Raw genomic sequence first — 10,663 nt, 5'->3', positions numbered from 1 at the left:
TAGATAGATAGATAGATAGATAGATAGATAGATAGATGTACAAAAGAAAATCAGCACCTAACCAGGTGGTGATAAAAAATAATGGATGTTTGCAGTCTTACAGTATTTATATGTTGAAATAATACATCTTTGCTGAGGTTTTTATGTAAGTGATGCAGAAAGAAAAGAAGCTGCCAGCTTTGTCTAGTCAGTGAAAGGTTTATACACGCAGTGAATCTGTTACTGTTCATGACTGTATATATTTATGATCAGATGTGTAAAACATTGGAATGCAATGTGTATATACCATTAGGTGGAAAAGTTTGGATTGACTTATTAAAATGTAAAAGATTAGTAAAAGCATTTGTTTTTCATCAACATAATATTTATTACCCAATCATTTAGTACAAATATTCCCTAATCAGAAATTAAATAAAATAGTTTTTTAAGTAATTTATCAAAGTGGATGAACTTTTCCACTGCTGTTACAGTATTATGATGTTAGGTTGCAGCTTAAGTTTGGATCCCCATTCATCACCCAACTGTACGCACTAAAACAGCATCACATTTTAATTTGAAGGAACTTTAAGTGGACATTCAATAATGTCTGCTGGCACTTCTAAATAATAATCTTCTTTTGAATTTAAACTAAATACTGTCACTGTTAGAAAAGTGACCAGCAGGTGTGGCTGGATTATCCTTCTAGATTCCCAATTGTAAGCATCTTCAGGCCATTTTTTGATTAGCCCTTCCCTTCTTTGAAAATTAATAGCTTTTTACAAACACCAAGCTTAAGCTTACATTACAGCAGCTGCCTTACAATAATGCAGAAAAATACGGGAGACAATTTAAAATATAAGCACAATGCATTTATTAAATTATCGTTCATTAAACACCTTGGAATGTGACCACAAATGTCACCATATCCTCCCCAGAGAGTGGTACAATAGGGATATAAACAGTAGGTGTACAATATTTAGTTGTGCGGAAATAATTGGTATTTCAATATCCAAATGAATCCAGCAGCCAAAGGTACATAACCCAATAAGAAAATTAAAAAACAAAAATACATGCTGAGAGAATACTACATTAGATGCCAAAACATTTACATAAATAATAAAAGTTTCCCCTTCTTTCTACCTTGACATGATGATACAGATGATTAAGTGATTATTGAACAGCACTGTAGGATAAACACAAATCTCCTTTGGAAAGTATTTTTAGAGTTTCTCAGTGATTCAGTTCATCAGCCATAAAAGAGCAGCTAACAGACGTCTAGCACTGTGAAGAAGCTTCACTGGTGTAAGGTTTTTCAGTTTTACTAAAATTACATTTATTAAATATTTAATTAATACTCGGTTAATGATAATGAAAACTGTGAAATAAAAGAAAAATGCATTTTATACTAAAATTTCATTATAAAACTTCGGTTCAGTTCTTATGGTTGATGGCAATTATCAAAAATCTACTAATTTCAGCTTGCTTTCTTCCTTCTCAGTAAGAGGTTGCTGGGAGAGGATTTTGTTATGCAGGCGGTGGTGTTTGCCTATACCCAGCTTTGGGAGGCCTCGGTTCAGGCCCTCCAGAAGTACACATGATTTGCACAGTGCCTGACTAGAGATGTAGCCACAGCGGCTGCAGGTCCCCTGCAAGGGCATCTTCACCCCATCCCGCACAGACAGGTTCTCTCCAGAGTGGATTATATCCATGATCGAGCTGGATCTTACACTTTCCAGGTCCTTTAAAAAGGTCCTAGCATAGCCACGATAAGCATTGGGAGAGTAGATACATTCAGTGGAAAAATAGTCCAACTTTTTGAAGTAAGCGTACAGAACAATCTCTTTCTCATACGCATATTTGAGGGGCTTACAGCGAGGCACAACCCCTTCCCCTTCACTGGTTGTGGAGATGGCAGTGCAGCGACGCAGTCGAGCTATGTCCCCTCGCAAGACATTCATCAAAACGGTTTCTGCCACGTCATCAGCATTGTGACCTATTTAAAAAAAATAAATAAAAATCTAACCAAACAATTTGTACCAAAATATTAAATTTCACAAAACACTCATACAGTGTAGGCACATTCCAAGCTTATGATCCTAAAATTACCTGTACATATCTTGTCCACTTTCAGCATGATGGCTCCTCTGTCTAATGCCTGCCTTCTGAACACACCGCAGAAGGTGCAGTTATTTTTCAGTCCCACCTGCTTTACTATTGCATCCATAGTCCATCCATACAGCTCCTCATACGACACAATTTTCAGTGGCAGCTCATACTGCTGTTGATTCCTTCTCACGGTCTCTAAGGAGTCATCTCTGTAACCAGTGATGCCCTCATCCACTGACAGAAGCATAAGTTCAAGCCCATAATTGTGTCGCTCATTTAGGAGCTTCATTACATGTGCGAGCACTGTGGAGTCCTTTCCTCCCGAGGCAGCTATTCCTACCCTCTCCCCAGATCTAAACAGCTTTGCTGCCATGATTGTCTGATGCACCTCCTCTTCAAAAGCCCTGAAGAAGCACTCCTTGCACAAGGAGTGGCCAGTTTTTGGACGTTTCAGCGTGGCACGGTTCTCTGCACAGCTGCTGCACAGGATAGGCATCTTGACTGCTGGAAGAAGTTTGAATAAATATACAAGTTGGTAAATTAAATACTTCCCAAATATTTCTGGATCAAATGCAAACAAATAAACAAAAAAGCTGATATCCATAGATGAATAGATCAGTGTCCAAAAATTATCCATTCCAGAGGTCATTGTGTGATAAACACTAAACATTACACGTTCCACGATTGAGCTGATAACAAAATAAGTCCTGGTATACTATGGTATAAATACTAAGTATGTCTATGTATATATGGAAATGTTTACAACATGAAATTTCAATGTAATGTACAAAAGCTACATCGACTGTGGACTGATATGTTTTAGGACGGGTTGAAGAGAAAAAAATGCATTTGATTAACCTTAAAATTATAACCAAGTTAAAATGTATAACATATAACTAACTATGAAGCACACAAAGAAATGACACTGAAAAGGCTGCTACCTGTAACCAAAGTTAATCATATTCAGTGACTAAATATGTTTAAGCGATTAACTTAGCTAGACAAGTTAAACTAAGCAGAAACATTTTCATACCAAATTTTTCGACAACACAAAGTCGAAATTGAGAGCCTTGTGAGTTAAATACACTAGAAAAATGCCTCTAAAGTATATCGTTTGTTAAAGACAAAATGCTACACAGGGCACCACCGAATAAAGTAGCATGTTGTATTATCGTGTGTCGTTAGCTCTTCCTCGTAGGAAAACAGGAAGTAAAGGCATTTGTGAGTTCATTCAGCGCAGCCTGCTGGTCGGAGTTTGTTAGTACACACGAAACAGTAATGTCACACACGGATGCTTCTGTGGTGCTTCCTTTTAAATTATTCCTTATTACTAACGTAACTTCAATTCTTCCTTGTTATGCTCTAAGGATGTTTGTGCAGAGTATGGAAAAGAACAATCAACAGCCAAGTTAAATGTAAGCAATAAAGGATTTATTAGTTTGCTTCAAAGACTGTAACTACTGCAAAAGCTGCAATAGATGTCAAAATGCTAAATGGTGCAAATGAAGGATAAAGGGGTTTCTGCTGGAGAGGAGTAAGGTTGATGTCAGGGTTCGTAACAGGAAAGAGTCATAAGCTTAGTTGACGGGGTGAAAAGCACCCCTCTGATGCCACTGCATGTCTCTGATGCGCCGCACCGACTGGATCTGAGGAAACTGGGCTCCAAACTCACTGGTGTCCTTATACTCCCCCTTTTCAAACAAGTACTGATAGCCCCTGTATCCTGGATACTGATAGCCCACCCAACTGGCGCACAGGAAGCACAGAGAGGGGAAAATAGATAGGAGAGAGTTAGAGTTTAAAGGATAGTGATAAAAGACAGGTAGTAACCATGTCATAAAAACATGTGCTGGGAGAATGGACTTACGTGCCATTCTGAACCCGAACAGAGGAGACCTTCTCCTGGTAGCCATGTGCATGAAAGCTGGGGACATCATCATCTATGATTTCTATCTTCTTTCCTGCAAAGCTGGGGTTTTCATAAAGCACAATCTTGTGCTCCTGGCTGTCCTGGGAGGGGAGCAAAGCATTATTGTACATTAACACAGTAGTGAGCTTGTTAACCAACTGATGACATGACTGATGGGGTATGTAAGTATATACCCCCATATATAAGCATATGTAAGTGTCTTTTCGTACCACTTTAATCGGGCGGAATGCAAGAATGGTGTCACTACGCCTGCTGTTGGTCCAGGAATCCCAACGAGGGTACTCCCCCTTCTCAAACACATACTGCTCCCCCTTGCAATTGGCTTGCTCGAATCCCACCCATCTAAGAGGGCAGAGGAGAAAGAGGTACAGGATTGTTGTTGGTGTGGGGGAGATGCAGAAAAGAAAGCTAGTGTAATATGTTTAATTGCTTTTATCCATAACACACTCTACTCTGCCTTCTTTTTTTGCCTGCTGGGTAATATACCATATAACTGAGCCAAACTCACGGTCCACACAGCACCAGTATGGAGCCCACTTTCTCCACGCCTGCTTCCTGGAGGTTGTTACAGAGACCAGTCAGCTCATGGCATCGTCCCTGGAAGTTTTCCTGCTCATAGATAACCAGCTATGTGGCAGTAGAAGAAAAGAAAAATGTGTGGTTAACACTTTGAAAAACTGATCGATCTACTGGTCGCAATATGGGCAAAACTGATGTTCGGAGGATGCAAAGAGGAAGTGCTCAGATGATAAGTTGTACATTATAGTTTTTTTTTTTTTTTTTTATCTAATACATTTCCTCTCACCTTAAATGCACTGGTGCCTGGCTGCAGCTGCTTGGATGCAGGGTTCTGGTGGTCTGTGGCCATAGTGAATGGATCGGCAAGGATGAAACTGAAAAGAAACATAAAATTAGAATTTTATTGTTTCTGATAAATATCCATGCATATCTACATGGTTTGAAGCATTTTGTTTTGTTCATTTTCCTTGGATTTCATTTTAATTATTTTTTTTAATATCCCGTCCCATAGCCTTCTTAAGACAGAATTACAAAAATGTAAAATGGGATATAGATATTGTAGATAATGAAACTAAAACATAAATGCAAAAGCAGAAGATAATCTAAATGTAAATATAAATGTAAGCTTTACATTTACATCACACCACATACAGCATGACGGACATGAACCTCTTACCAGTACCTGTCTGTGTCAGTGTGTTTGTGATGGCACGATCAGCTCAATATATATGGGACACCAAGGGGTGGAAACTCTGCCAACAGTACCCACAGAGTCCAAGCCAGCCTACAGGTCGGCCTGCCATAGGCCCAGCAGACTGAAATGAGGGGTCACCATGTAACCTCCCCCCACCCCGGAGCTGTAACACTCCCACAAAGTTATTTCATTAGTTGTCAGTTTTGTCCAGCCAGTCATTGTTCGATATTCACATGATTCAGCACAAACAGTGCCAAGAGTCCCACACCTACAATGAGAGAGAGAAAGAGAGAGAGAAGGATTGCAAAAGATGGGTTTTACTGCAGTGGAGTGATTCAGATGGACATGAATAACAGTCCAAAAACTGCTGAATATTTCTACAAGCTTTATTTTAGCTTTATTTAGTATTTCATTTCCAGAAAACTGTATGATTGTTTAATGAAATTCCATTGAAACTGCTGTTTGCAAATATAAAATCAACCAGCTCCTAAGTTAAATCGACTGACCAAACAGGCAACCTTTCTCATAGAAAGGTAGAAAAAAAAAAAGGAAAAAAAGGGGTTTTAGTATTGTGACTGATTTGTACTATGCAAGTAGCTCAATTTTGAGATATTATGTGAATATTTCCATTTATTCTATGTTCTAATTCTTCCCCATTGCGCAATAGGGAAATTGTTGCTTTTATTCTGGTGTCTTTATCGGACAGGCGCAGTTACTTCTGAAAAATGTAACAAAAATAATCTGATATTCTTACAAAAGTCAGAGATCATAAAATAATATTGTTAAGGAATCGTTAAATTGTTGCCTCTGGACTGATGTAGTTCCTGGGCACATTTCAGATGTTGTCTGAGGTCCCATCAAAGTGACACTGCTCCTCAAAATCAAAGTCCTTAAACTGAATACAAATTTTCACCTATAAAACTAGCTTCTCAGTAAAAGGCTGCATAAATGCAACAATATTGAAATCCTAACAATGTCATTTCCTGTACCAGTCAGAAGCATTTCTCTGTAGAAAGAGACTTTTTGTTGCAGAAAACTTATACCCACTAATACCCCTGCAATTTATTTAAGCAGGATTTTGAATAAATATTTAAAATACAATTTTTCATCATTTTATTATTTTCACTTAAATAAAGGATCCTGATATTACTTATAACAATAGAAAATCAAATAATAATATATATATATATATATTTTTTTTAAAATTAGTTTTTAGAAATGTATATCTGCATGTCAACAGACTTTAAAGTGGAAAACTTAATGCAACCACTATTTCAGACAACAGATTGTCTGAATGTGGACAAAAGTAATAATTGAGCTATAAATACATTGTAAATAAATACACTACATTAACATGAAGCTATAAATACACTATATAAATACACTTTAAAATAAAAAAATTAAATATAAGTGCAGGTCAATAATAAGAACAGATAATCTATAGTTGATAAATAGATTTGATGCCTCATTGTGCAGCAGTGTGGTTGTTTTGAGGGGTGTTGTAAGAATTAACGATTTTACTGAAATACTTACCTCCCACTTTATCTCAGTTCATAGGTTGCTTGTCCAGTACATCTTTGTGAGTTCTGTTGTACTTCATTACATCTATCAGTCACACTGCTTTTCCTCCTCAAATTCAATTAAAGTGGGTTTGCATTTGTCAGACAGCATGGCACGCATACAACAACATGCTTTTAATTACATAGAATACTTAACAATGTATTTTATTGTGACTTCCTCTATGGTTTTTGTTTTGAATAAATTATAGAGTCTAAGTCCTTCTTTCCACCTGGAAATGGTGTGAGGTTTCTTGGCTGCACTGCACCCTCAATTAAGCCCCCTCAAGAGGTGACCTGTTGTAATGATACTCTGTTTGGTTAACGTCATTACATTGACTTTTTTTTTTAAACAGGTATCAGTTTTCACAAACTATCCACAATTATGCTCACTGTAATGTTCTACCTAATAGCATACATGCAGGAAAGAATAACAATAAAATGGTAAAGAAGGGTTCTGTAAACTGTTTGTTACATTTTATCACACATTGGAATGAGCTTTTACAAGACATACTCATGTGTTAAATGCTGGGGATTTTGGCAAATTCAGGTATAGGTCTCGTGATAAAAGGCCTATGCTTCAAAAACAACACAAAAGACTTTAAGGAGCACTAATAATTAACTAATGTTTACTTGAGATAAACATTGAGCTGTTTATAAAAAAGCAATCTGTCATATGATGTTTCAGAACAAAGAATAGTTAAAGTCACAGAAAGCAACTAAGCTCCATATTGTAATGCAATCTCTGGGTTTGGTGAACTTAAAGGTATACTACAGCCCAGACATAGCTCAAAAACAGATATTTATTAAACAAAAGCCTGCATGTGAACTTTTATGTCATAGGAAAAAGTCTGAAGATGGAATCTATTTAAAATGTTCCACATAGATTGTGTCTTGTTAATATCGGAAGACTAATATTTAACTTAGTAAAACATACTGTATATGTTTGTAAGATAATTTTCCATATTCACTTAAGTTCAATATAGTTAATATTAGTTCCTTACGATTATCTGGTGACCATGCACTATGAGGATAATTAATCATCCAATGCACAAGGATGACTATGGAAAGGAATGCTGTGCACTCTATTTTAATAGAAAGCAAAGATACAGTATACATAATTTTCACTGCTGTGAAACAGAAGCATATCCACATATTCATGTGCTGTTAAGAAGCTGTCTGACTAAATAGGAAACACAAAAGTGCTAAACATGCTTTGGAGGGGTATTCAGTCCAACTGGAGGAGAATATCTACCAAATGTAGGCTACATTATCTTCACAGAGATGTCAGTTTCACCTCTCTGAAATTGTTGAATTCATTTTCATCTTGGCTTACAAATATAACATCACCAACAAACTGGGCCAACTCCAGGTCAAACAACTTTTATTCACCAATGAAACATACATGGCACTTCTCACTGAGCACAAGCAGCATTTGCCATGGTTAGGTTAGGGCAGAGGGCAGGCTGTGTGCAGCACTGGGGAGGGTATAGGAGAGGTCAGGGAAACAGGCGATGAGCCTGTTCAGCTGGCTCCAGCTGTGGCAGGGGGTGCAGGAGGTGCTGGGGCAGGGTCGGGGCCAGGAGCTGGATTTGGGTCAGGAACAGTGAAACAGCCTCTCTTGTGCCACTGCATGTCCCGTACACGTCGGACAGATTGGATCTGGGGTGCGGGAGCCTCCCAATCATTCCAGTGCTTAAAATCTCCTCGCTCAAAGATAAACTGGCGCCCCCTGTAGCCTGGGTAAATGTAGCCGACCCATCTGGAAGGGGTGAAATGGACAAACCTTGATGCATGTAATAGAATCCTCTCAAAATAATGCCACACTATAAAGCCTTATATGCGTGGAGTTGGATAGATTGAACATAAAAAAGCAAGAGAGAGCTATGGATGAAACAAGGAGGCAGGGACGTGCTTACGTTCCATTAAGAGCCTTGACACTTGCCACACGATCCTGAAAGCCATGGCCCCACAAACTGGGCACATCATCATCAACAATTTCCATCTTTCTACCAGTAAATCCAGGGTTCTCATACAGATGTAGCTTGTGTTCAGAACTGTCCTGTTGGGGAGAAACAGATACATGGATACATCCATGTCCTTCATTATGTTTCCAGTATTTGTGGACTGGATAAAATAATAATGTACAGTGTGTAGGGAGGTTAAAGTGTCGGTTTTGTATTGAGACTAGTAACCCACCACTTTGAGTGGCCTTAGAGACAAGAGGGAGTAGCTGTTTTGACTGTTGGTCCAAGTATCCCAGCGTGGATACTCTCCCTTCTCCAGAATAAACTGCTCCCCTGTGAACCCATGCCGATCATAACCCACCCAGCTTCAAGGGAACAGAAAGAAAACACATAGAATAGTATAGAACAGTGTCACAATAAACACTGAAACAATCATGATCAAATGTAGCAAACTATACACTTTCTTAGCTGAAAGACATGAATTACACAGTTTCATGACTTACGGTCCTGACTCAACTATCACAGATCCAACCTTCTCCAGTCCTTTTTCTGTCACATCTTTACACTCTGCAGAAAACTCCACCTTGCAGCCCTGGAAGTTTTCGAACTCAAACAGCACTACCTGGATCACAGAGGGAGATCTGCATGTTATCCACCAGCAGGGCACCTACACCGTCTGGTTCACTTCATTTCCAACCGGGGAAGTTTCAGTTGAAGACTTTCATGTGTGGCAAAAAGACCATATATGGTGATTTGATTCAGACAGTTTCAAAAGGAAAGAACAAAAAATAAAGACGCTTACAAACTACAGAAAATAGGCAGACTTTGTGTTCACACTGAGCTGCCCCCTCAGTGAACCCAACATGTGGAAATGTAACATCGTTGTGTAAATGTGTACCCAATGAGTGATCATTTTCTGGTCAAAACAAAGTATCTTCTCTGGACAGAACTAGTACCTTATACGTGGCTCCTGCTCCACCCTGGCTCTTCCCAGCGGCCAGCTGCTCCGGCGCACTCTGCTGTTCTGACATCCTCTTGGTTCTCTGCTCCTCCACATACACAGACACAAAACATCATCCATCATGCATCATGCATGTATACATGGGCACAGATATGTGCACAGGAGGAAAGCACAAGATCTCAGTTGCAGTTTTAAATTCATGCTTGAAAAGGATTTTTAATAATGAGTTACAATAATTAGCATCATACTCTACTTACACTGTATAAACTAAATGTTATAATAATAAAAATATAAAAATTATTAAAAGTGCAGTTCTAAACTGTGAAGTATACACTTCTAAGCTCATCATCAGGTTCAATTACAATCCGTGATATCACTGATGCAGCAAAGTTTAATGCCAATGCATTGAAATAATTACAGCACCATGTTCGGATTGAGGCTTTTACCTGGGTATGCCTGCTGGGAAATGGTAGTGTTCCTCTTTCTCAGTGCCACTTGGTGTTTGGTGGGGTTGAGCCATTAGAGGGCAGGGACGGGGGGTATTTATGGTTTATTTCTGGCAACAACAGCAGAAAAGGGGGAGCTGTTGATACAGCAAGTCTGTCGCTCACATTGTGTCCATAACGCTGCCTCTCAATAGGCAGCTGTGTTGGCACACGCTAACCTGCCTGTCCGCCTGGCTGCCAGTGAGTACTGTGTGCGGGCACAGGGGGAGAGAGCCAAGAGGATTCAGCAAACAGCCCTGCTCAGCACAAACACACACACACACAATCTCACCCACACAAAACTTTAACAATTTTCTCACATACTGACCTAAATATGAGCAAGATAAAGTACTTCCATCCATTTGTTTGACAACGAAAAAACATATTTTCATCAATAGGATGGTTTGGTTAAAAATTGATTCTGCACTGACTTAAAGCTTTGTTTAGATATATGTGTTTTCACTCC

At 38.8% G+C, this 10,663-nt stretch overlaps 3 protein-coding genes across 6 annotated transcripts; all 3 read right to left on the bottom strand.

Moving 5' to 3' along the window:
• Window positions 1-459: 459 nt before the first annotated feature.
• On the bottom strand, window positions 460-3,274 carry ctu1 (cytosolic thiouridylase subunit 1 homolog (S. pombe)). Of its 2 annotated transcripts, none has more exons than XM_067522373.1 (3): window positions 3,119-3,274; window positions 2,086-2,586; window positions 460-1,972 (listed from the first exon to the last, which is right to left on the bottom strand). In XM_067522373.1, exons 2-3 carry the CDS (start codon window positions 2,579-2,581, stop codon window positions 1,437-1,439), a joined length of 1,032 nt encoding a protein of 343 aa, XP_067378474.1. In that variant the 5' UTR covers window positions 2,582-2,586; window positions 3,119-3,274; the 3' UTR covers window positions 460-1,436. The 2 variants fall into 2 exon arrangements, with proteins under 2 accessions (XP_067378474.1, XP_067378473.1); XM_067522372.1 differs by having other exon boundaries at window positions 462-1,972; window positions 2,086-2,589.
• Window positions 3,275-3,519: 245 nt separating this feature from the next.
• On the bottom strand, window positions 3,520-4,956 carry crybb2 (crystallin, beta B2). Its single transcript, XM_067522531.1, has 5 exons — window positions 4,821-4,956; window positions 4,524-4,642; window positions 4,225-4,357; window positions 3,953-4,095; window positions 3,520-3,831 (listed from the first exon to the last, which is right to left on the bottom strand). The coding sequence occupies exons 1-5, from the start codon at window positions 4,920-4,922 to the stop codon at window positions 3,663-3,665; spliced, it is 666 nt and encodes a 221-aa protein (XP_067378632.1). The 5' UTR covers window positions 4,923-4,956; the 3' UTR covers window positions 3,520-3,662.
• Window positions 4,957-7,868: 2,912 nt separating this feature from the next.
• LOC137136807 (beta-crystallin B3-like) lies at window positions 7,869-10,230 on the bottom strand. Of its 3 annotated transcripts, none has more exons than XM_067522529.1 (6): window positions 10,159-10,230; window positions 9,708-9,794; window positions 9,255-9,373; window positions 8,984-9,116; window positions 8,704-8,846; window positions 7,869-8,546 (listed from the first exon to the last, which is right to left on the bottom strand). In XM_067522529.1, the coding sequence occupies exons 2-6, from the start codon at window positions 9,780-9,782 to the stop codon at window positions 8,309-8,311; spliced, it is 708 nt and encodes a 235-aa protein (XP_067378630.1). In that variant the 5' UTR covers window positions 9,783-9,794; window positions 10,159-10,230; the 3' UTR covers window positions 7,869-8,308. The 3 variants fall into 3 exon arrangements, with proteins under 3 accessions (XP_067378630.1, XP_067378627.1, XP_067378631.1); XM_067522526.1 differs by having other exon boundaries at window positions 9,708-9,800; window positions 10,159-10,225; XM_067522530.1 differs by lacking the exon at window positions 10,159-10,230 and having other exon boundaries at window positions 9,708-9,812.
• Between the last annotated feature and the right edge of the window lie 433 nt (window positions 10,231-10,663).

The sequence above is a fragment of the Channa argus genome, chromosome 11 (assembly GCF_033026475.1).
Source record: "Channa argus isolate prfri chromosome 11, Channa argus male v1.0, whole genome shotgun sequence".
NCBI classification, from domain to species: domain Eukaryota; kingdom Metazoa; phylum Chordata; class Actinopteri; order Anabantiformes; family Channidae; genus Channa; species Channa argus.
This window is presented reverse-complemented; position numbering and strand designations above follow the sequence as displayed.

Coding starts and splice junctions, on each gene's coding strand:
- crybb2 (XM_067522531.1), bottom strand. CDS start 4,922: ATGTTTCTTTTCAGTTTCATCCTTGCCGATCCATTCACTATGGCCACA. Junction 4,358..4,523: donor ATACTGGTGCTGTGTGGACC/GTGAGTTTGGCT, acceptor CTGCCCTCTTAG/ATGGGTGGGATTCGAGCAAG. Junction 3,832..3,952: donor GTTCGGGTTCAGAATGGCAC/GTAAGTCCATTC, acceptor CCTGTGCGCCAG/TTGGGTGGGCTATCAGTATC.
- LOC137136807 (XM_067522529.1), bottom strand. CDS start 9,782: ATGTCAGAACAGCAGAGTGCGCCGGAGCAGCTGGCCGCTGGGAAGAGC. Junction 9,117..9,254: donor GTGATAGTTGAGTCAGGACC/GTAAGTCATGAA, acceptor GTTCCCTTGAAG/CTGGGTGGGTTATGATCGGC. Junction 8,547..8,703: donor GTCAAGGCTCTTAATGGAAC/GTAAGCACGTCC, acceptor CACCCCTTCCAG/ATGGGTCGGCTACATTTACC.
- ctu1 (XM_067522373.1), bottom strand. CDS start 2,581: ATGCCTATCCTGTGCAGCAGCTGTGCAGAGAACCGTGCCACGCTGAAA. Junction 1,973..2,085: donor AGTGGACAAGATATGTACAG/GTAATTTTAGGA, acceptor TTTTTTAAATAG/GTCACAATGCTGATGACGTG.